Source organism: Phaseolus vulgaris, chromosome 8 (assembly GCF_051622355.1).
Source record: "Phaseolus vulgaris cultivar YP4 chromosome 8, ASM5162235v1, whole genome shotgun sequence".
NCBI classification, from domain to species: domain Eukaryota; kingdom Viridiplantae; phylum Streptophyta; class Magnoliopsida; order Fabales; family Fabaceae; genus Phaseolus; species Phaseolus vulgaris.
This window is the reverse complement of record NC_143505.1, coordinates 57,221,257-57,246,446: the sequence shown is the minus strand read 5'-3', so window position 1 is coordinate 57,246,446 and position 25,190 is coordinate 57,221,257. Positions and strand designations below refer to the sequence as shown.

Genomic DNA, 25,190 nt, shown 5'->3' with positions numbered 1-25,190 from the left:
ACTAAAATATTTCATAAGTAAATTCTTAAAAAACCTTAAATTGGGTTCTCAATGTTTTAATTAAGTGCTATTTCAGATTAAGAATTGAGTTGTACATAGTAATTCTTGTTTCATGTGTTAAAAACATTACATCAAATGTTGACATAAATTATTCCAACTTCAATAGAAAGTATAATTCCAGATCCAGTATTTCTTTATTTTTTTTAAACATATTTTAGAAAAAAATATTCAATACATTACACAGTTAAAAATATTATCTTCTAAATGAATATTTAAAAAAAAAAATCCTTAATATAAAGAAGTATAGTTATATTATGAAACTCCAATTTCTATTGGAGTGTATAGTTTTTCTTTTAAAAATTCAATCAAATTAATTTTTGTCCTTGAAAATTAAATGTGCAAAACGTGGAACATGAAACCGTCCAATCAAGTGGCTATAAAGGTAAGATAGAGTGTGTGTATTGACATCCTTTACTCAAGATATGTTCTACTAAGTTGAGTATGTCTCTCATCTCTTCCTGTTTCCATTATTCATTTATAACTCTTTCTCCTAATATTTTTCTACTGCTTCTGTTCTCTGCTTATATATATAACAATGCTCTATTTCTATTGTTTCATTTATACCTCAATTTCAAAATTTAAAACCCACTGAATTATAAACCAGTCAACCAAACTTTATCAAATTGTATTTTTTTTTTTTCAGACCATGCAATTAGGTTCAGTCAGTGTTTTGACTTGAAAAAGTGACCTAAAACAGTAGAATATATTTATTATTTATTCAGTATTTAAATTAATTAATACAAAGTTATTTAACTTTTCGGCATAATTATCTTGTTATAAATTTGTAATTATATATAATAACTTTCTCTTAATTTGAGTAAATATTAAGCATCAATATCATCCCTAATTACTTTTATTGGTTTATTTTTAATTATTTTATTACTTTATTGCGAGTGGTTCCCTCTTAATATAAACTGATACTCCATTATTTGTGTATTCCTATTCATTTATTGATTTTTTTTTTTATAAAACATTAATCTTATACAGAAAATGAAGCAATGAGGAACTCTCTTATTTTGGCTTCCTACACAACTTCTTCTCTCAGTCACATAAAAACAACAAAGGACTCTTTTGTATAGTTATCACCTTAACATTGCCAATGCACACTTTTCTTTGAAAATAATAATTAACTTGAATTCATCCTATAACTTTCACTATATAACTTTCACAATGCAATGATTTGGAAATAGATGAATTTCAAAAGGTAAATGGTTGTCACTTTGGTGTTGGGGAGTAAGTTGAAGATAATTACAAAAGCAAGAAAAAAATAAAACTTAATATCTTTCCGTTAAAAATTGTCAATGTATTAAATTTAATTTTAAACATATACATTTAATAATATATTTTTTATCGATAATAAACAAATCGAATAAATTTATAGTATTAAATATTTCAACCATTTTACAAAGACTACTAATATCATATTTCTCAATCAACTACATCATTATTATTAGTTGACACTATTAATGTTTATTTGTCTGCATGTGATTAACAAAATTGAACAGAATTAAACAACACACAATATATACTAGGAAGTAAATTTGATGGCATAGTTGACTGTATGCCTATGTGACCAGCATACACGGTGCATTGAAGACCTCATTTAGTAATAATTTAAAACCATTGTGAAATGGTAATGTCATTTGAAATTTAACATACATGAAATTATGGACAGACAAAATTTACAATAGTTTAAAATTTGATAACTAAAATTCTTTAAAGAACAATTTTTCAAAGAAAATAATAGATTGCACACATTCATTAATCTATCCAATTCAACTTCAACCACCAGAATTGATAAAATAACAGTAATCTGCAAATAAATAAATAAAACACAAAACCAACCTTTTAAGTACATTGTAAAGCTACCCAATCCACTTTGTTGTGCAGATTAAAATGATGTTCTTATTGCTAATCTACTTTGTTACTGTTTTCATTCTCAATTTATTATGTATATATACTTCTATTTACCATTTCCAATATCAAATTTTAGTGTTGTGTTGTGAGTTTCAAATATATATTTAACATAATAAGTTTTAAATATATACTTAACATAATAAATTAAATTTACTTACAGGTTGAAAGAGCTTTAAAACACATTCATCAAGATTACTGTTCCGAAAGATGAAGTCTTTAGGTTTGTCGCATCTTCTTCAAATCCTTACATGCATCCTGCTGTTGACTTCCTCATTTTCTAAAGATGATCGAAAGGTAAATAATATATATTCAATATTGTTTGACGTAGCAATTGAAATTGTTTGTATTACAAAAATATACTTTTTGCAAACGTATACTTGAGGTATCTCTTTTGTATAATATTTCACTTTGTAATTTATTTTTTTCCTCAACTAATTTTCACATTCCTTCTATCTGTGAGAGGTTATATCTTTTCATAAATTACTCTTAGGTTTTTATCCTTTTATGATGTTTTTAAATAAATCTAATAATGCATATTTTTTTAAGGAAAATATTGGATTACATTTAAGTTAATAAGAATTTGGATTATATTCAAAATGAACAAATTAACCCCAAGGTTGAATATAATATTTTCAATGTTTAAGCATCAATGTGAAATTCACTTAGTTTAAATTTCTTTTTAATTTATCTTGTTCATACTACAGACTTACATAGTCTACATGGGAGAATATCCAAAGGGCATGGAAATAACAGAATCATTTCACACCAGGATGGTTCAAAGTGTCCTCGGCAGGTTCATATATAAGCCTTAATTGTTTCTACTCAACTCACTTAACATTGTATGTCTAACATTTTCAAATACAAAGAATCGTGTTTGACTTAAATGCTATTTTGGAGGAGTGAAAAGAAAAACAATGAAATAAATTGCTCTAAAAAGAGAACAATTCTTTTATTTTAAACCTATTATCAATCAAGAATATGGAATTTTTTAACTAACTATTAAAATTCCATATGAAATGTACATCCATCCAGCAAATTTGCATCAGATACTTTGTTGCACCGCTACAAGAGTTTCAATGGATTTGTGGCGAGACTAACCAAAGAAGAATCAGAAAGAATGAAAGGTAATTCTTTTTTTTTTCCAAAAAAAAGAACTAAAATATATTAATAAAAAGAGCACTTAAAAAATTCCAATTATACATATGTGTCTATTAGCTCAGACCACATTTTCATCAGCTTTTTGCTTTATTCATAAATATATTTTTGGTTTTGATTCCTGTCATATTCCTACATTAATATGATTGATTATGATTTGTGAAAATTTGGAATATTTTGACAGGAATGGATGGTGTGGTATCTGTTATTCCAGATAGAGTCCACAATGTGGAAACATCAAGGTCCTGGAACTTCCTTAACTTCCCTGAAAATGTCCCAAGAACAAATGAAGAAAGTAACACAATTGTTGGAGTAATCGATAGTGGAATTTGGATTTCTAATGCCAATAGCTTTACTGGTGGAGGCTTTGGTCCACCACCACAGAAATGGAAGGGAACATGCTATAACTTCACTTGCAATAAGTAATGTTTCTTATATACATAAACAACATGTCTGGTTTCAATTTTTAAACTCACATTTAAAATTTTTTCATGTCAAATGTCAACAACATCCACCTCAGTAGTAAATCAACTTGGATCCAAACATATACACCTAAACTTAAGTAATAAAATTTTCAAAGTAATAATTATTAAAAGGTAAAAGTAACCATTAAATTACTTATCTCTGAATGCTTGCTTCATGATTTGTTTGTAGCAAAGTAATTGGAGCAAAACATTTTCGCATTGGAGGTGGGTTCCTCCCAGGGGACATCATATCTCCAACTGATAACAATGGTCACGGATCTCACTGTGCATCCATTGCTGCTGGAAACCTTGTTCCCAATGCAAATCTGTTTGGGCTTGGCTTAGGAACAGCAAGAGGAGGAGTTCCATCAGCACGCATTGCTGTGTATAAAGTTTGTTGGACAGGGGGTTGTCAAAGTGTTGACATTCTTGCAGCATATGATGCAGCCATCTCGGATGGTGTTGATATTCTTTCTGTTTCAGTGGGATCAACCGTCAAACACTTGAACTATTTTGAAGATGTACATGCAATAGGAGCTTTCCATGCAATGAGGAGGGGCATATTAACTTCTAAATCTGCAGGCAATTCGGGTCCAAATCCTTCCACAATGGCGGATGTTGCACCCTGGTACATTTCTGTGGCTGCCACCACTATAGACAGAAAGTTTTTAACTGATCTCAAACTGGGCAATGGCCAGATCATCCGGGTAATTATCCCTTTAAATTCTTTTACTTATTTTTTAAAATATTAAAAAAGTAACAAAAGATTTCTCTCAACATATCCAGGGAATTTCAGGGAACACATTTAGTCCACCACAGAATGGTTACCCTATAATTTATGATGGAGATGTACCAGCTCCTGGATTTAATAGTTCCACATCACGGTACCAACATTATTTTTCTATAAATTCCAATGTTTCTTTTCCATCTAATGAAGTTGACGCAGTTAAAGAAGCAATATTGAATTAATGGTTAAAAATTTAATTTTACAAAATAGTGTAGATTTTTTAAACATTTATCACTATAATAATATTATAATTTATTTAAAATATATATATAAATTAAAAATTATAGAAAAAGGTCACTATAATAAATTGTATTTTAAAAAATTCAAGTTTGATTTTTAAATATAATAAAATTATAAACCTTTACTAATTCTTCTGATATATTATTACTATATTAGAATCTAATTAGTTGATAGTTAAGTAGATATCAATTTAAAAATTATTTATAAATAATAAAAATTATTTTATATATTAATTTTTTTTTAAATTTTAAAATAATATTTAATTTAGTTAATATAATGATTAATTAATTTTATTTTTAAAATTAATTTTTATTTAATTATTTTTTTTGTAATATATTGAGAAGGAAATTAAATTTTATAAATAATTAAAGGAATTAGCAAAGTAATTTAGCCTTATTATTTGGTAATTTGTTTCTAATCTTTCTATTACAATTCAAAACTCCATTCTAACATTAGCATTGCTTTAGTACGTGCATTGATAGTTTTTTAAATGGAGCTTTGGTGATTAAATAATTGAATTTTATAAATAATTAAAGAAATTAGCAATTTAGACATATTATTTGGTAATTTGTTTCTAATCTTTCTATTACAATTCAAAACTCCATACTAACCTTAGCATTGCTTAGGTTGTGCACTAACAATTCCTTGAATGGAGCTTTGGTGAGAGGGAAAATTGTTTTGTGTGATGGCTATGCTTCTTCTGTACGTGTGGGATTTGCTTCTGGAGCTGCTGGTGTCATATTCCGCAGTACATTGCCTTTAGTTGTTGCAGGTGTATTTGCATTGCCAGAAGTTCACATTAGCTCAAGTGATGGGCAATCCGTATATAATTATTTAAAGTCAACAAGGTACAAACTTTTCATCAACACATAAATATCATACATAAGTGCTATAAAATTTTGCTCAATTAGTCTTGAATAAAATGATTTATATGTCATGTCATCGATCTGTAGTAATCCAACAGCTATCATATCCAAGAGTTACGAAGGAATAGACTCAGCAGCCCCTTACATTGCTCCTTTCTCATCAAGAGGTCCAAATACGATCACTCCAAACATTCTTAAGGTAAACTTCATGGTACAATATACAATCAATCCAACCAATTCAAGCTCATTTGCTTATATATAAGTTATCTCTTGATGGTACAGCCTGACATAGCAGCTCCAGGAGTTGACATTCTGGCTGCATGGTCTACACTTTCTCCTATTTCTAGAGTTAATGGAGATAGTAGAGTTTCGTATTTCAATATATTATCTGGAACTTCAATGGCATGCCCTCATGTTACTGCAACAACTGTTTACGTCAAATCTTTTCATCCCAGCTGGTCTCCTGCTGTACTTAAATCCGCATTAATGACAACTGGTAATAGTCTCATTCCAATCCAAGCATGCTAAACTCATTTTATGCCCTTTTCTTATCTCTCAATTCAAGAACCCATCATGGTTAATTTAAAAAACTAATTCTTTCTTTTCTTTCCTCACCTGGGTTATTGTTTGGGTTTTTAATTTGAATACACACATATGATTTCATTTACACGTATATAGATATAGAACTTTTATTTTTGTTGTGAGATCATGAGTAACTCATTTCCTTAAATATGATAACCTAAAACCTTATGCATTACCACCCTAATGTACATTTGTGTTGGGAAAAACTAGATTAAGTTCAATTATTTTATGGTATATCTTAATGGCCAAGTATATATATTTTTACGACCAAATTTGTTGGTTTATCATTTACAGCTACCCCTCTGAATCCTGCACTTAATCCGGATGCTGAATTTGCTTACGGTGCGGGGCAAATTAATCCTTTGAAGGCAGTAAATCCTGGACTAGTTTATGATGCTGGTCCGAATGATTATGTTAATTTTTTGTGTGGACAAGGTTATAATACATCAACGCTGCAAACAATTACAGGAGATAACAACACTTGTACATCAGCAAATAGAGGATCTGTTTTCAACCTTAACCTCCCATCTTTTGCTCTATCAACCGCTCTCTCAAAGAAAAACAATGTCACTTTTGGTAGAACTGTTACTAATGTTGGATCAGCTAGATCCACATATAGGGCAACAGTATCTGGAAATCCATCTTCTTTAAGCATTCAAGCAGTACCAAATGTTTTGACCTTCACATCTGTGGGTCAGAGGTTGTCCTTCACCCTTAGGATTCAAGGAACCATTAATGCAAACTTGGTTTCTTTTCCTTTGACTTGGGATGATGGCACTCATCAGGTAAGGAGCCCCATTGTCGTTTATGTTCCATAAATTCTCTATCACCAACGTGAATGGCAATGATGGTGTAGTTTGTTGTTTGTTTCTCTTTTTTTTCTTCCTATTGAAGTTTAGTGAATAAATATTTTGGGTGTGTTGTAAGCCACATAACTTGTGATAAAGTGCTATGTAAGTCAAAAATAAAATCAAGATAATAATTACTTTATCCAAAGTATTTTCTACTACTCCTTCCTTCTGAGTAATTTATATGTCGTTATTATATTGTATGCGTACATTCATTATCATTAGCTATTGAGACGAGATAAGAGTCTATCCTTCTTACTAATATAAATGTCACTATATATTGGAGACATCCATAAGTCTTGAGATAACGGAAAATGTAGTAATTACCAAATAATAAATTTTTAAAAAATATTTTTTTTTAATTCAATTAAAACTAAAGAAGAAAGGAGATTGATGAAATGAGTTTGATTTACTTAATATCTTTAGAGCTCCAAATTGTGAGTGTAATCACAACTTAAAGTGAAGATTTTACTGATTTTGAAAAAATTAAAATTATGTCAAATGAAATGAAGTATTATTTTTTTTTCAATTTTATTGTAATACTGACAGTTAAAAACGTCACATTATATTATTTATTTATGTTTGTTAAAGTACTTTTTCAATAAATAAAACAAATAAATAGATATAACAGTCATCAATTAACATGTTATACATATATATAACTAAATTAAAATTTATACAAAAAAATATATCAAGTAGACACATTTGAAAGACGAATAGTGTTGTTAAGTACTACAAATGAAAACCTAACATTATTTACAAAACACAAAATAGGATAAAAGTCATTTTCACCCACATTATATTCTTTAACGATCACATATGTTTCTCATGTCCAAAATGTATTCTATTAGTTGGCACACTTCCTTTTATGAGAAACCTACAATATAAACATGTACCATAATTAAAAATATAAATCTAAAAAGTAAATTATTTTTCAACCTCTTCTTTGCTACAATAAATTCAGATAAATACAACTAAAAATGCTGTGAACAATAAATCAATAGAATGCATAAATCTATAATGTTACTGCCATTAAAATTTAGAAATTTTAATATAAATTGAAATTGAAGATATTACATCTCTTATTATCTATTTAGGTATTAAAATATGGAGTGTTTATATAAATGTGATTGTATGGAAATGAAATAAGGTTTGGGCTAGAAAGAGATGTCCTTCTCCCATTCAACAAAGAACAATGGTACCTCTGTTACATTCATAACAGTTAAATAAATTATTATTTTCTTATAATAGAATATTTTATAGAATATTTATTTTTATTAGTTGCAGTGTGAAAGAAACTTTATTCTTCCTAATAAATGTATTCCTGATAAATGTAATGTAATTGATGGTGGGTAAAGAAATAGGAGAAAAATGAATTATGTATGACAAGAAAGCTCCAGAAAACACGGTGCATGACCAATCTCTTCATCAGCACTTTAATGAAATTATGACCAACCATAATGTTTCTTAATCTTTCAAGCGGGATAAAGATCATGAAGTATACATGTATACTCTAAAACTGCTGAGGTATGGCGTGTATAACTTTATAGTTGCTGATTTGGAAAAAAAATGTATGATAAAAGTACAACTTACCCAAAGATAAAAAAAGGTGAAAACAATGTTTGGGGCAGCCCAAAATTCTCACATATCATGGAAGAAGTTGTCGTTCTTAATATCTTCTTCCACTATGAATCTGACTTCACCAATGCAACTCAAGATAGCCACTATTGAAAACTAGGTAGCTACTAAAATATTGAATGGTCCCATGTAAAGGCCAAGTTTAGAGTTATTAGAAATGATGCATGCTTATCTACCCCTATCAGTGAAGCTAAAATATAAGGTTGGACTTCTGATCTAAAAGCCCAGTATCCAGAGAAGGCCAATTGCCAGTAAGTCAACACAATGACTCTTAGCAGGTTCTCTCACCGTATTCTGGAAAAGGAATACACAAAAGGCTTAGTGACTATTTACAATCAAGGTTTTAAAGAACTGTTTGTGCTTGCTGTTTCAACTACTACAACATCAAGGATCATGATGAGAACACAACCGCAAACTAAAACATTGTTTACAATTGAAAGGCAAAAGAACACGTGTAACCATGTAAGAGACTTGAAAGTAATGGATACCTGTATTTCTGGTAGCATTGCATCACCAAATGAAAAGGCAATGGTCCCAAGGGCATTGAAGGCTTTGAAGAACTTAGAAACAGAGCTACCTTGCAAACTATAACTTACTGAAGTCCTATCAATCTTCTTCCCTGAGAGATGTTGGAAACCAAATAGTCAAACATTTTATCACCGTGAAATCAAGAGGAGGAATCAATCAGGTGTTGAGGCTTTGACAGACAGGAAGAAGAAGATCCATCATCAACTTAATTGATGACACTTAATTGATAGGCACGTGTCATGCACACTTAATTCAATAATTATTAGAATTACGTGAACACTTTGTTATCGTCACATCTACTACCACTTGACCTTAAGAGACACATTGTGAGCATGTTGTGAAGAAAAAAACTTAACTTTAAATGTTATAAATTAAGGACTAAGGCAACAAGCAAAACCCAATCTTTTGTATACAACCTTGTACCCCGAAGGTAGTAGCCCAAAACCTAAGCACCACATTATGCTCTTAATTTTGTAGTATTTTCTTTTAATGTTAGACTAAGTGTTAAGCCATGAGCGGTTAAGCACTCTATTGATAAATGTTGATGTAGTTGTCCAAATCATGTAATTTATCTTCTTTTTTCTAGCATTATTTAGTAAAAAAATTTACTATTTTCTTAATGTTTGTTTGGTCTAACTAATGAAATCATGATTTTGTACTAATGTTTTTACTAAGCTAGTTGTAAGTCATTGACCTTAATGTTGGTTTCTTGGTAAACTTCACCGAAGGACCAATTTGATCTTCTAGAAGTAATCTTGGTATTTTCTCACCAAATAATCAAATTATAATTTTGTATATTATAATTTTGTATAGTTGAAGTTGGGAAAAATGAATGACATGGGAAAGGGTATTAGTCTTTTTCTTTCCAAAATCCAAAAATCTTAATTTTTTCTTACCTTTATAAAATATAAATGTTACCTTTATTTTTCTCTCAAATTCAAAACGTCCTATAGTTAATTTTCTTTATGATTAAATAATTATATAACAAATCTTTGTATATTTGATACTTGGACTTCTATCCCATTTACTACTTGCAATGAACACATTGGTATACTTGTTAAAAAGTAATCATATGTCTAATCTTTTTGGGTAAGATTCCACTAATAACCACAATCAATAATTATTGCATTAAAATGTGACAATCATGAAACTTTAAGTCAACTAGCTTTATATTTTGTACAAATGCAATACTCTTAAAATTTGAAGAGTATTTTTGTGGTACCTTCACTTCTTTTAGAATTGGCACAAACTTATTTTCTCCCTTTTTTTAGACAAAGTGTAAGATGATGGAGACAAATATTTGTGCTTACCTACCTTTCTTGGTACCAAATCCTCTTGCATCTTCATTTCAATCAAATTGAAACAAGCATTCACACCATCATTTGACTTCCCTTTAGTGTTAAGAAGTGCACCAATTAATTTATCACACATGTCTTTCTCTACATGCATTACATTTATACAATGTCTAACTTTTACATTTATACAATGTAAAAGATATATTATTTTCTTTCAATGTTTCAATTTTTCTACAATAAGCATATTTAATATTCAATATTATAAAAATAATATTATAAACATATTTTCATTTGAAAGTACACGAGGAATTGCATGAAGGATTCAACAAAATTGGAGAAAAATGATGAAAGTAACAAGAAAAAAGAACCAAGACTGTGCATATTGCTATAATGTTAAATTGCAATGCATCACAACAATTTCAGTTACTCCATCTAATTCATTCTTCGACATGCAAATTTTTTAAAATATTACAAACTACTTTTGATTCCTAAAACTAACTTGCTAAAAACTAACCTTTATAACACTTCCAACACAACTTCCAATTCCAAACAACAATCCTCATACAACCCCTGCACCGCCTCAACCAAACACAGAAAAACGCAAAAATTAAAAATAAAACGCTGAATCAACAATGAACTCACTGAAACCAAAATCAACTAACCTTTTAACCTTAGAGGTTAAGCTGCAAAGAATCGAAGCCAATACAAAAATTCAACATCATCCTCCCAATTTTGAAGACTGGAATCGATTATGTAGCCTCACTAGCTCACTCACTACCAAAACAAATAAATTCGTGCAACAACGATGGGGACAAGAAGAAATTGAGGTTTTAACAACTGCTTGATTAGATAATCGTGGTAGGAACAAATAGTTTGGCCAAAAACGAAGAAAAGGTGTAGAGTTTTGATAAGTGTCTAATTTCAGTAATATTTCATATTAAAATATAGGCACTTATGAGGATTTATTGCTAATTTACATATAAAATAATCCCTAATTTATGAATTTATACCTTCTTACATTTTTTATGATCTTTATTTGAATAAGAGTATTTTATTCCCAAATTTGGTGTTAATTGCGGATTTCTAAGGAAGATTGGAGATTTGGATTAAAGATGAATGATTTGAGCTAAAAAGATAAAGATAGAAGGTCCCAGAATGGAAAAAGATGCAAAGGAAGATTGGGCCTTTTTTATGTTTTATCATTTAGCCCATTAGCGCGACACAATAAACAACCTAACCCTAGAAAACTAGGATAAATAGAGGGCTAGAGGCTCAACTTTAGTGTGCCAGATTGAGAGGAAAACACCATAGAGTGAGTTGTAACCCAATTGGGAGAATGGAAGGTGATAGAAGTATGCGTGGCTAATTCTACCCTTTGGGATTGAGAGTAATCTGCTCAAACTCTTATGTATTGAGGTGATATTTTATATATTAATATTCAGTTCTTGATTGATTATTGGTATTGTTGTTTTACTTTTAATTTTCCGTGACAAATTGAGAATCTTAAATATGACCGGGAGGTATTTTTAGGGTTTGGACCTAAACAACAATACTTAACATATTTGAGTGCTAGGAATAGACTTGAAATGTTAATTGCTATTAAACGTCTGAGCTTCGTTCTAAGTTGTTCTTATAATTATGCGAGGGATCCATAGTTAGGGGACATTCTTAAGGATTTTATATGCGAGGAATCAATATAAATGATTTTTATATGGGCATCAATTTCAATCAAAGAACTTAATATTGACATGCTAATCAAAATACTTGAGAGTGAGAGAGATGAAACTAATCCTTATTTTTCCAATTGAAGCAACTAATTCTTTGTTTGTTTTCTTATTGATCAGTGCCAACACAATTAATTCAAAACTCTTTTAATTGTTCTGTTTTTATATTTAGCGATTATTGTACTCGATAATTCACTGTTCCTTGTGGGATCGATATCCGTCCTTAGGGACAATTATTACTTTTGACAAACACGGTGCACTTGTCGTAAAAAGTCATCAAGTTTGCTCTGAAGAAAAAGGAGAAAAAGGGAGAAGATTCTAACTCGCGCCTAAAACGAAAAAGAGGAGAAGATTTTAGCTCGCATAGGAAGGCCAAAAATGAAGAAGATGATCTAGGGTTTGCTTAGAAGAAAGAGTGAAAAAAAGGGAAGATTTAACATTGCGAGTTTGGTTTGAGAAAAAAAGATGAAAAATGGAAAAGATTGAACTTGTGGGTGCTCTGAAGTAAGAGGTGAAGGATTTATTCTTTCGTGAAAAAATGAAAATAACTAACAGACGGTTTGCTAAACTCTCCAAAATACACTCAAAGCCTAGTAATTTATTATTTTTAAAACTGCTAGTGTGGGCTCAGAGTGTTTTTGGTCCATTATAATATCTTAGAGTTATTGTTGGATCGTTGTAGTGTGGGTGGTGTTGTCTCTAATAGTGCTTGCAGTTTGGCCCACACTAATCTTTGACCGCTAATTCAATTATTTTTTGTCCCATAACAAATTTAAATCTTCAATCAATAAAGTGAGATAAAAATTTATGTCATTTCCTGATTCTCATATACTAGAGATTATTATAGACAACACCATGTATTTTTTGCTTCATGTACAAACCAAGAGGTAAGTTGTATATAACTGGTAAAATAGAGGATGAACTATGATTAGTATTTAAATTACCAAATAAATTTAATCCATTTGTAGCTAGACCAAACCTATGATTTTTTTTACTCTTTTTCGAATGAGGAAAACTCATCATCAATATTCTTCCATTATGAAGAATCAACTAGATGAAGAAGTACTCTATCACATTTCTTCTCATATGTGTATCATCTAAGGGTTTTAACATAACTTGGACTGGTAAATAAATTCTTAACTCTTGAAATGATTGGAATATACACATTAATTTTATATTTTTCATACCCTACATTCTATTTCAGAAATCCAACAATCCAACACATTTATTCATATCCCAAATTGAGTAGATGTTATAAATTAACTCCCTTTATGGTGATAATTTGCTTATTACAAAAATCTTTCTTCTACACAATCTTTCTACCGCCCTGGTCTTTCAAATGACGCAACAATAGTATCCCTTAAATAATTATTTAAAAGGACTATTAGTTTTATATATCTCATTTAGAAAGCAAAAAAAAGAGAAAAGGAAAAAAATGATATATTTTATTAATCAATAATTGTTACCCATTTACATTATTAAGTACTATATTTATATAACACATAAAAATATAAAAGATAAGAAATAACATAAACTGATTGAACAATTACAATAGAGCAGGTTTTTTTATCAGTAAAGAATAAAATTAAATAAACCGGGATATTTTAGCAGTATCCCAACCCTTATACAAAAAAACCCGCACCCGTACAAAAAGTACAGGTAACATCTAGCACAGGAAGAAAGAGAAAAACTATTGCAAAATTATGCAGCATTCTTCATAGGATCACCAAGGCACCTTGCACTATCTGCACCTCCTTTTCCTAATTGTTCCTATTGCCAAGACTCAGTTGTATACAACCACACAAGGTTCCAAAACTACTTCTAGAGTTGTCAACCTGACATACCTTGTTAAAACCCGATAGAGCAGTTATAATTGAAAAAGTAGTTACAATTGAAAATCTAAAATATTATGAGATCATATTTATCATCTAATAGCGTCCCACAAGCTGAAGCATGTATATCTTTCATGTTCAACTTGGATAAGTTGTCACGAAATAACCGAGGATGCAGAGGTTTGGTCAAGATATCAATCACTTGGTTAGAGGAAGAATATGAGATTAAATGAATGAGACCTTCTTAAAGTTTAGTCTGAACGAAATGACAATCAAATTCAATATGTTTTGTCCTCTCATAAAACGTTGGATTCTTTGTTATGCATATAGCAGATTTATTGTCACAATAAACAAAAGATTCAGTAATACTAGTATGCAAATCATGACACAAATATTGTAACCACTAAAGTTCCCAAACAAGTAAAGTTAGTGCTTTATATCGTAATACACGAAGAGTTGCTCTCATGAGGTTCTCGTTGATTTCAAATAAACTGACTGAGTTTATGAACTGCAAAATTGACATCAGGCCTAGTGCGAGTAAGGTATAACAAACGCCCAATCAATCTTCTATATTCACCTGGATTCAAAAGTAATGAACCTTCACTTTCTGAGAGAGGATAAGATGGTTCCATGGGAGAAGAGGCAGGTTTGCAAGCCAATAAACCACTATATGAAAGAAGATCTAAACAATATTTTCGTTGATTGAAAACAATACCAGAAGGTGAACAACTTATCTCAAATCCCAAGAAATAACGAAGAGTACCAAGGTCTTTGATACTAAATGAGTTATAAAGATGTGTTTTCCTTAAGATTATTGCCAACCAACATAATGTCGTCAACATATATCAACAGAGTTGTGAAAGAATGATTGTCTGTGTGAATAAATAAAGAATGATCAATTGTACTTTGAACATAATCAAGTTGTATTACAGTCTAAGTTAGTTTTGAGTAGTCAATATAAAGATTTTCTAAGTTTACAAACTTGCGTTGGATGAGAATGAGTAAGGCCCACAACAAGATCACCATGAAGAAAAACATTATTCACATCTAGTTGATGATGAATCCATCCCTTAGCACTTGGTAAAGACAAAATAAATCGAATGGTAGTAATTTTAACTACCGGAGAGAAAGTCTCAAAATACTAAATACCTTTGGTTTGAGTATATCCTTTGGCAACCAAATGAGCCTTGTACCTATCAATGGTGTCGTCTAGTTTATGCTTGGCTTTGAAAACCCATTTACACCGACTCTTTCTAGGAGGCAAATCCATCAAAAACCGTGTTTCATTAGACTCAAGAGCATCAAGTTCATGTTGCATAACTTCTTTCCAACAATCATGTTGTATCGCCTCTTTAAATGATTTAGGTTCTTGGATAGAAGAAATATTATGACAAAGAAAAATATGTAGGAGAACAATTATGATAAGAGAGATAGTTTTAAACAGGATATTTAGTACTTGAAGAATGATCAGTAACATCTTTTGAAGAGAAAAAAGTAGTGTGATAGTCCTTCAAGGGTGTTGTTTGAGACGAGTAAAAACTCGAACAAATGAAGGTTGTGGATCAGAATGTTGGTGTTGCATGACATTAGTATCAATTAAATGCAATGGTGTAGAAGAATCAATAGTAGGTAGCAGGAAAACTAGATGGTAATACAGTTTCAGAAACCGAAGAAACAATATCACTAATAGTTGTAGGCACAACAATATTATTATCAGAAATAGAAAGAAGCAAATGCTTAAACATATCATGTGTGTCAAAATTGGTATCTATGTTGTCCATATAAAAGAAAAATGATTTTCATAAAAAATAACATTTAGAGAAAGAAGAGAAAAGAAAATGATATATTTTATCAATCAAGAATTGTTACACACTTACATTATTGAGAAATATATTTATATAGCACATATTTAGATACCAATTTAAAAATATTTTATAAATTTTTATTAAAAATAAAAACTACGTTTTTTTTAGTTTATAAAATGTTATCTAATTTAATCAAATAGTAACTAATTATTTTGGTCTCTAAAATTATAGAGCAGATATAAAATTATAACTGAAAAAGGTAGTTACAACTAAAAATCTACAATATGAGATCATATATATAATCTAATAAAGAAGATAAGGAAAATAAAATGCTTAATAAATAATTGTCCACTTGTACATCAAGAATCTAGTTGACCTAATCACTATAAGAAATTGTATATTATCTATGATTTTTATGAAGAATCTAGTTAACCTAATCACTAGTACAATTACCTAAGTTTTTTTACACATAGATTAGGATCTATAGATAAAATATGTTGTTTACCTGGGGATATTTATGTACCGATTTAAATATGTGTATAAATTTGAACTATCTACTGATTTATTCATAAGCAAATACAAATTAATTTTCCACCCAATATCCGTAGAACAAATCAGTAGAAAATTGAACACCATGACACATGAATAATTTTGAAGGAATTGATCTATAGGTATAAATAAATTTGTCTGTACGTAAAACAATTGGCATTTTACATACGAAATTTACGTACAAAATTAACATAATATTTTCCCAATAAAAAAGTTTTTTTCTACTAGAAAATTCTAAATAAAAGGCCAAAAGAAAAAACCATGATAAAGTTCGTTTGGATAAGTGTTTACTCCTCCTCGTACTCTACCCAGACATTCTCTCATCTTATCCTTGTTTTGAGGGACCTATCAGTTTGAGGTTCTTGATTGTTTTGTATTTTTAAAAAATAAATCATTATGTTTATACAAGTTATTAGGCGTAATATTCTTTAATAAAGGATACATTTAAATAATTTTTTAGTAATTGTTATAACAAACTTTCTATTAGTTTAATTTGTGTGCAAATTACTTTAATTGACATGTTTAAAATAGTATAATTTTCCTTGGTAAAAGTTTGTAAAATAACTCCAAACTCTAAAAAGATTAGATAAACCAATTAATAATTTATAAAGTAGTATGATTGAGTTATATTTTTTATCAGCAGTATATATTTATAACAAAATTGGAATAATTGAGGTGTTCTAATCTTTTAAAAAGTATGTAATTTGCAAATTTCATCTTTACAGTATGATTTTAGTCCATTTCCCTTTTAAATGTTACATTAAGTAGTAAGTTGCGAATATATTTACTATTTCATTTAAATTCATGCACTACAACAAGAAAATAGAAATTTAACGGTACTATAACAAAATTAATATTTAGTGTTAGGTTAATCATTACTAACAAATAAATACTGATATTAATTAATCAAAATCATTAAATTTGGGTTAAATGTGTGTATGATTTTAAAACCATTATTAGTATTGGCTTTTTAAGACCAATTCTAGGTTTGACTAAATTTAAATTGATGTTAATTTAGTATTAAATTATAAATTGAATTTTTAGTTAAAACAATTTAATGGCGATCAAGTCAATACTGATGTTTTTTTATTTTAATGTTAATATTAATTTAAATTAAGTGGATTTGACCAACATGTGACAAAATTTTAATTTTTTTTTTATAATTAAACACCTTCATCTTCAACAAAATAAAGTATAAAATAAAAAAATATTTTTTGTGGTGGAGGAAAGAAATGAACATGAATGAAGTAGATAAATATAAATGAAAAAAAAAATGTGTGGATAAAGAAAATGTGTGTCTATGAAGAAGATGTGTGAGGATGAAAAACCTTATTTGAAACAAATTTATAAAATATTTAAATAAAATGAACTTCTTAAAATTTAAAATAACTAAATATTAAAATATTAAACCAAATTTTATTAATACAATATTTAATACGTAAATTCTTAAAAAGTCTTAAACTCAATGTTTTAATTAAGTGCTATTTCTAATTAAAATTTGACTTGTACAGAATAATTCTTGTTTCATGTGTTAAAAAAAATTACATGTTGACATAAATTACTCCAACTCTAATAGAAAATATAATTCCAAATTCAGTACTTATTTATTTATTTTAAAACATATTAATTAATTAAACATATTTTAGAAAAAATATTCAATACACTAAACAGTGAAAATATTATCTTCTAGATGAATATTTTAACAGAAAAGGCTTAATATAAAGAAGTATAGTTATATTACTATGAGGAAACTCCAATTTCTATTGGAGTGTATAGTTTTTCTTTTAAAAAATTTATCAAATTAATTTTTCTCATTGAAAATTACATTCGAAAATTAAATGTCAAATTAATTTTTCTCATTGAAAATCAAATTTAAAAATTAAATGTGCAAAACGTGGACCATGAAGCCATCGAATGTAGTGGCTATAAAAGGTAAGATAGAGTGTGTGTATTGACATCCTTTACTCGAGATATGTTAGACTAAGTTGAGTATATCTCTCCTCTATTCCTATTTCCATTATTCATTTATAGCTCTTTCTCCTAATATTTTTCTATTGCTTCTGTTTTCTGGTTCTATATTTATAACATTGCTCTCTATTTCTATTGTTTCGTTTATACCTCAATTTAAAAATTAAAAACCCACTGAATTATAAATCCATCATAAACCAAACTTTATCAAATTGTATTTTTTTTTTAACCATGCAATTAGGTTCAGTCAGTGCTTTGGCTTCAAAAAGTGACCTAAAACAGTAGAATATATTTATTATTTATTCAGTATTTAAATTAATTAATACAAAGTTATTTAACTTTTCAGCATAATTATCTTGTTATGAATTTGTAACTATATATAATAGATTTCTCTTCGAGTAAATATTAAGCATCAACATCATCCCTAGTTATTTTTATTGGTTTACTTTTAATTAATTTAATTATGAATTTGTAATTATATATAATAGCTTTCTCTTAATTTGAGTAAATATTAAGCATCAACATGATCCCTAATTACTTTTATTCTATTGATTTATTTCTATTTATGTTTATATGTGATGAACAAAATTAATACAATACATAATATATAGAATGAAGTAGACTTAGTGACCATAGTTAACATTATTATTGTTTATTTGCCTGCTTATGTGATGAATATATATATATATATATATATATATATATATATTAAAAAATAGATTTAATGATCATACTTGACACTATTATTTTTTATTTATGTCTATATGTGATGAACAAAATTAATAAAATATACAATATATAATATGAAGAAGACTTAGTGAATATAGTTGATATTATTATTGTTTATTTGTCTACTTATGTGATGAACATAATTGAATAAAATTAATACAAAACACAATGTATAACAAAGTAGATTTAATTACTATAGTTGACACCATTAATGTTTATTTGCCTGCATCAACAAAATTGAACAGAATTAAACAATACACAATATATAGGAAGTAGATTTGGTGACACAGTTGACTGTATGTATATGTGACCAGCATACATGGTGCATTGAAGACCCCATTTAGTAATAATTTAAAACCATTGTGAAATGTTAATGTCATTTGAAATTTAACATATATGAAATTATGGACAATATTTACACAGTAGTTTAAAATAATAGATTGCACACATACATCAATCTATCCAATTCAACTTCAACCACCAGAATGATAAAATAACAGCAATCTACAAATTAATTAAAAATCACAAAACCAACTTTTAAGTATATTGTAAAGCTACCAAATCCACTTTGTTGTGCAGATTAAAATGATGTTCTTCTTTCTAATCTACTTTGTTACTGTTTTCATTATCAATTTATTATGTATATATACTTCTTTTACCATTTTCAATATCAAATTTTAGTGTAGGAGCATTGTGCTATGAGTTATATATACTTAACATAATAAATTAAATTTACTTACAGGTTGAAAGAGCTTGAGAACACATTCATCATTTAATCAAGATTACTATCACCGAAAGATGAAATCTTTAGGATTGTCGCATCTTCTTCAAATTCTTACATGCATTCTGCTGTTGACTCCCTCATTTTCTAAAGATGATAGAAAGGTAAATAATATATATTCAATGTTATTTTACCACTATAAGAAAAATTGGTATTACATACAACACAAATCCGTATGTAATGCTCACTTTACAAATCGATCAGGATCCATATGTAAAAATTCGTATGTAATGCTCACTTTACATACGGATCAAGATCCGTATGTAAAAATTCATTTATAATGTCACTTTACATGTGAATTTAAATCCGTATGTAAAATTCGTATATAATAATCGGTATGTAAATAACAAATTTCTTGCAGTGAAGCTAGCAATTGAAAATATTTGTCTTACAGAAATATACTTTTACAAACATATACTTCCGTTATCTCTTTTGTATAATACTTCACTTTGTATTTTATTTTATTTTCTCAACTAATTTTCACATTCCTTCTATCTGTGAGAAGTTATATCTTTCCATAAATTACTCTTAGGTTTTTATCCTTTTATGATTTTTTAAAATAAATCTAATAATGCATATTTTTTTAAGTAAAATCTTGGATTACTTTTAAGTTAAGAAGAGTTTGGATTATATTCAAAATGAACAAATTAACCTAAAAATGATTTTATGCAAGGTTGAACATAATATTTTCAATGTTTAAGCATCCACGTAAAATTCACTTAGTTTAAATTTCTTTTTTATTTTTTTAATTTATCTTGTTCATACTACAGACTTACATAGTCTACATGGGAGAATATCCAAAGGGCATGGAAATCACAGAATCATTTCACACCAGTATGGTTCAAAGTGTCCTCGGCAGGTTCATAAGCCTTAATTGTTTATACTCAACAGATTTTCACTCACAATTGAGGCTTAGTTTAACATTGTTTGTCTAACATTTCCAAATACAAAGAATCTTGTTTGACTTAAATTCTATTTTGGAGGACTGAAAAGAAAAATAATGAAATAAATTGCTCTAAAAAGAGGACAATTCTTTTATTTTAAACCTATTATCAATCAAGACTATGGAATTTTTTAACTAACTTAATTAAAATTCCATATGACATGACATATATATCCATCCAGCAAATTTGCATCAGATACTTTGTTGCATCGCTACAAGAGCTTCAATGGATTTGTGGCGAGGCTAACTAAGGAAGAATCAAAAAGAATGAAAGGTAATTCTTTTTTTTTCCTAAAAAAAGAACTAAAATATATTAATAAATAGAGTACTTGAAATATTCCAATTGTACATATGTGTCTATTAGCTCATACCACATTTTCATCAGCTTTTTGCTATATTCATAAATATATTTTTTATTTTGGTTCTTGTCATATTCCTACATTAATATGTGTAACTCTAATGTGAAAAAATGGAATTTTTGGACAGGAATGGATGGTGTGGTGTCTGTTATTCCAGATAGAGTCCACAATGTCCAAACATCAAGGTCCTGGAACTTCCTTAACTTCCCTGAAAATGTCCCAAGAACAATTGAAGAAAGTAACACAATTGTTGGAGTATTGGATACTGGAATTTGGATTTCTAATGCCAATAGCTTTAGTGATAGAGGCTTTGGTCCACCACCACCGAAATGGAAGGGAACATGCCATAACTTCACTTGCAATAAGTAAGTAATGTTTCTTATAACACGTCAAAGTAATAATTATTAAAGATATAAGTAACCATTAAATTACTTATCTATGAATGCTTGCTGCATGATTTGTTTGTAGCAAAGTAATTGGAGCAAGATATTTTCGCATTGGAGGTCAGTTCAAGCGACAGGACATCATATCTCCAATTGATAACAATGGTCACGGATCTCACTGTGCATCCATTGCTGCTGGAAACCTTGTTCCCAATGCAAATCTGTTTGGGATTGGCTCAGGAACAGCAAGAGGAGGAGTTCCATTAGCACGCATTGCTGTGTATAAAGTTTGTTGGATAGGGGGTTGTCAAAGTGCTGACATTCTTGCAGCATATGATGCAGCCATTGTGGATGGTATTGATATTCTTTCTGTTTCACTGGCAGCAACAACATTCAGACAACTGAACTATTTTGAAGATGTATTTGCAATAGGAGCTTTCCATGCAATGAGGAGGGGCATATTAACTTCTAAAGCTGCAGGCAATGCGGGTCCACGACCTGCTTCAATACCGAATGTTGCACCCTGGTTCATTTCTGTGGCTGCCACCAATATAGACAGAAAGTTTTTCGGTGATCTCAAACTAGGCAATGGTCAGATCATCCGGGTAATTATCCCTTTAATTTCTTTTACTTATTTTTTAAAATATTAAAAAAGTAACAAAAGATTTATCTCAACATATGCAGGGAATTTCAGTGAATACAGTTAGTCCACCACAGAATGGTTACCCTTTAATTTATGGTGGAGATGTACCAGCTCCTGGATTTAATAGTTCCACATCACGGTACCAACATTATTTTTCTTTAAATATCCAATGCTTCTTTTCCATCTAATCAAGTTGACGCACTTAAAGAAGCAATATTGAATTAATGGTTAACACTTTGTAACCATTAAAAATTTTAATTTTACAAAATAGTGAAGATTTTTTTAAACATTTATCACTATAATAATATTATAATTTATTTAAAAAAATAAAAATTACACATTATAGAAAAACGTCACTATGATAAATTGTAACTAGTTTTAAAAAATTCAAGTTTGATTTTTAAATATAATAAAATTATAAACCTTTACTAATTCTTCTTATATATTATTAGTATATTAGAATCTAATTAGTTACTAGTTAAATAGATATTAATTTAAAAATTATTTATTAATGATATAAACTACTTTATATATTAATAATTTTTTAATTTTAAATAATATTTAATTTTGTTAATGTAATGATTAATTAATTTTTATCTCTAAAACTAATTTTTATTTAATTATTTTCTTTTAATATATTGAGAAGGAAATTAAATTTTATAAATAATTAAAGGAATTAGCAAAGTAATTTAGCCTTATTATTTGGTAATTTGTTTCAAATCTTTCTATTGTACAATTCAAAATTTCATTCTAACATTAGCATTGCTTAGTTTGTGCAAATATAATTCTTTAAATGGAGCTTTGGTGAGGGGGAAAATTGTTTTGTGTGATCGCTACAATCCTTCTGTGGGATTTGCTTCTGGAGCTGCTGGTGTCATATTCAGAAGTACATTGCCTTTAGTTGTCGCAGATGTACTTGCATTGCCAGCAATTCACATCAGTGAAAAAGATGGGAATTCCGTATATAATTATTTAAAGTCAACAAGGTACAAAACTTTTCATCAACACATAAAGATCATACATAAGTGCTATAAAATTTTGCTCAATTTGTCTTGAATTAACTAATTTATATGTTATGTAACCAATTTGTAGTAATCCAGCTGCTATCATATCCAAGAGTTACGAAGGAATAGACTCAGCAGCCCCTTTCATTGCTCCTTTCTCATCAAGAGGTCCAAATACGATCACTCCAAACATTCTTCAGGTAAACTTCATGGTACAATATACAATCAATCCAACCAATTCAAGGTCATTTTCTTATATATAAGTTATCTCTTATGGTGTAGCCTGATATAGCAGCTCCAGGAGTTGACATTCTGGCTGCATGGTCTCCAATTGCTCCTATTTCTGGAATTAATGGAGATAGTAAAATATCGTATTTCAATATAATATCTGGAACTTCAATGGCATGCCCTCATGTTACTGCAACAGCTGCTTACGTCAAATCATTTCATCCCAGCTGGTCTCCTGCTGTACTTAAATCCGCATTGATGACAACTGGTAATGGTCTCCTTGCCATCCATGCATGCTAAACTTATTTTATGCCCTTCATGGTTAATTTAAAAAGACTAGTTCTTTCTTTTCTTTCCTCACCTGGTTTATTGTTGGGGTTTTTAATTTGAATACACACATATGATTTCATTTACACATATATAGATATGGAACTTTTATTTTTTTTGAGAGATCATGAGTAACTCATTTCCTTAAATATGATAACCTACAACCTTATGCATTCTCACTCTAATGTACATTTGTGTTGGGAAAAACTAGATTAAGTTCAATTATTTTGTGGTATATCTTAATGGCTAAGTATGTATATGTTTACGACCAAATTTGTTGGTTTATCATTTACAGCTACCCCTCTAAATCCTGCACTTAATTCGGATGCTGAATTTGCTTACGGTGCGGGACAAATCAATCCTTTGAAAGCAGTAAATCCTGGACTAGTTTATGATGCTGATTCGAATGATTATATTAATTTTCTTTGTGGACAAGGTTATAGTACAGTAATGTTGCAACAAATTACAGGAGATAGAAGCACTTGTACATCAGCAAATACTGTTTTCAACTTTAACCTCCCATCTTTTGCTCTAGCAACCGCTCGCTCAAGTTACAACGATATCACTTTTGGTAGAACTGTCACTAATGTTGGATCAGCTAGATCCACCTATAGGGCAAGAGTATCTGGATATCCATCTTCTTTAAACATACAAGTAGTGCCAAATGTTTTGACCTTCACATCTGTGGGTCAGAGGTTGTCCTTCACCCTCAGGATTCAAGGAACCATTAATACAAACTTTGTTTCTTTTCCTTTGACTTGGGATGATGGCACTCGTCAGGCAAGGAGCCCCGTTGTTGTTTATGTTCCATAAATTCTCTATTACCAACGTGAATGGAAATGATTGTGTAATTTGTTGTTTGTTTCTTCTTGTTTCTTCCTGTTGAAGTTTAGTGAATAAATATTCTGGGTGTGTTGTAAGCCACAGAACTTGTAATAAAGTGCTATGTAAGCCATGAATAAAATCAAGATAATAATTACTTTATCCAAAGTATTTTCTACTGCTCCTTCTGGTTAATTTAGATATCATTATTATATTGTATGCATACATTCATTATCATTGGTTATTGAAATGAGGAAGAATTTGTCCTTCTTAGTAATATAAATGTCATTATACTAGGATTTTTTACCTGTTAAAAATATAATATATTTATTATATAAATTTGGTTTGATAAAATATAGAAGGATTTAAAATAATATTGTCATAAATTTATACTATCGTCTAACTTTGTTAGAATGAATCTCAAGTATTAGAAAAGAGTGAACATATTTAACTTTTTGATAACTTAGTAAATCATTGTTTAACACTATACCAAACTTTTTCTGTTTTCAATAAATCAAGCACAAATGCAGAGAGAGAAACAAATATATACAATTTTATAAGAAAAACTTTGTATTTAAAATATACCACCTAAGGATATATATATATAGAAAACAAAATACAAAACATATTTACATAGGCAAACACTAGATAGATTTTGTTACATGCTTAACATATTTAAAATTAAGTTTAAAAATTTACTTTTATTTGGATAT

General features: G+C 29.0%; 2 protein-coding genes across 2 annotated transcripts; both read left to right on the top strand.

Annotated features, from left to right (window-relative positions):
* The first annotated feature begins 479 nt into the window (after positions 1 to 479).
* Positions 480 to 7,058, top strand: LOC137824017 (cucumisin). The gene is made up of 11 exons (XM_068629436.2): positions 480 to 499; positions 2,138 to 2,271; positions 2,682 to 2,770; positions 3,010 to 3,101; positions 3,317 to 3,554; positions 3,787 to 4,303; positions 4,383 to 4,480; positions 5,250 to 5,471; positions 5,577 to 5,688; positions 5,772 to 5,985; positions 6,366 to 7,058. Exons 2-11 carry the CDS (start codon positions 2,185 to 2,187, stop codon positions 6,887 to 6,889), a joined length of 2,193 nt encoding a protein of 730 aa, XP_068485537.1. The 5' UTR covers positions 480 to 499; positions 2,138 to 2,184; the 3' UTR covers positions 6,890 to 7,058.
* Positions 7,059 to 19,733: 12,675 nt separating this feature from the next.
* LOC137824019 (cucumisin) lies at positions 19,734 to 24,604 on the top strand. Its single transcript, XM_068629440.2, has 10 exons — positions 19,734 to 19,872; positions 20,539 to 20,627; positions 20,894 to 20,985; positions 21,198 to 21,435; positions 21,539 to 22,058; positions 22,138 to 22,235; positions 22,867 to 23,082; positions 23,189 to 23,300; positions 23,383 to 23,596; positions 23,951 to 24,604. The coding sequence occupies exons 1-10, from the start codon at positions 19,786 to 19,788 to the stop codon at positions 24,466 to 24,468; spliced, it is 2,184 nt and encodes a 727-aa protein (XP_068485541.1). The 5' UTR covers positions 19,734 to 19,785; the 3' UTR covers positions 24,469 to 24,604.
* Positions 24,605 to 25,190: the final 586 nt, after the last annotated feature.

Excerpts from the sequence above, each read along its gene's own strand:
- LOC137824017 (XM_068629436.2), top strand. The coding sequence starts at position 2,185 with ATGAAGTCTTTAGGTTTGTCGCATCTTCTTCAAATCCTTACATGCATC. Across the intron at positions 4,481-5,249 it reads TTTAATAGTTCCACATCACG|GTTGTGCACTAACAATTCCT; the intron begins GTACCAACATTA and ends AGCATTGCTTAG. Across the intron at positions 5,472-5,576 it reads AATTATTTAAAGTCAACAAG|TAATCCAACAGCTATCATAT; the intron begins GTACAAACTTTT and ends ATCGATCTGTAG.
- LOC137824019 (XM_068629440.2), top strand. The coding sequence starts at position 19,786 with ATGAAATCTTTAGGATTGTCGCATCTTCTTCAAATTCTTACATGCATT. Across the intron at positions 23,301-23,382 it reads TCACTCCAAACATTCTTCAG|CCTGATATAGCAGCTCCAGG; the intron begins GTAAACTTCATG and ends CTTATGGTGTAG. Across the intron at positions 23,597-23,950 it reads ATCCGCATTGATGACAACTG|CTACCCCTCTAAATCCTGCA; the intron begins GTAATGGTCTCC and ends TATCATTTACAG.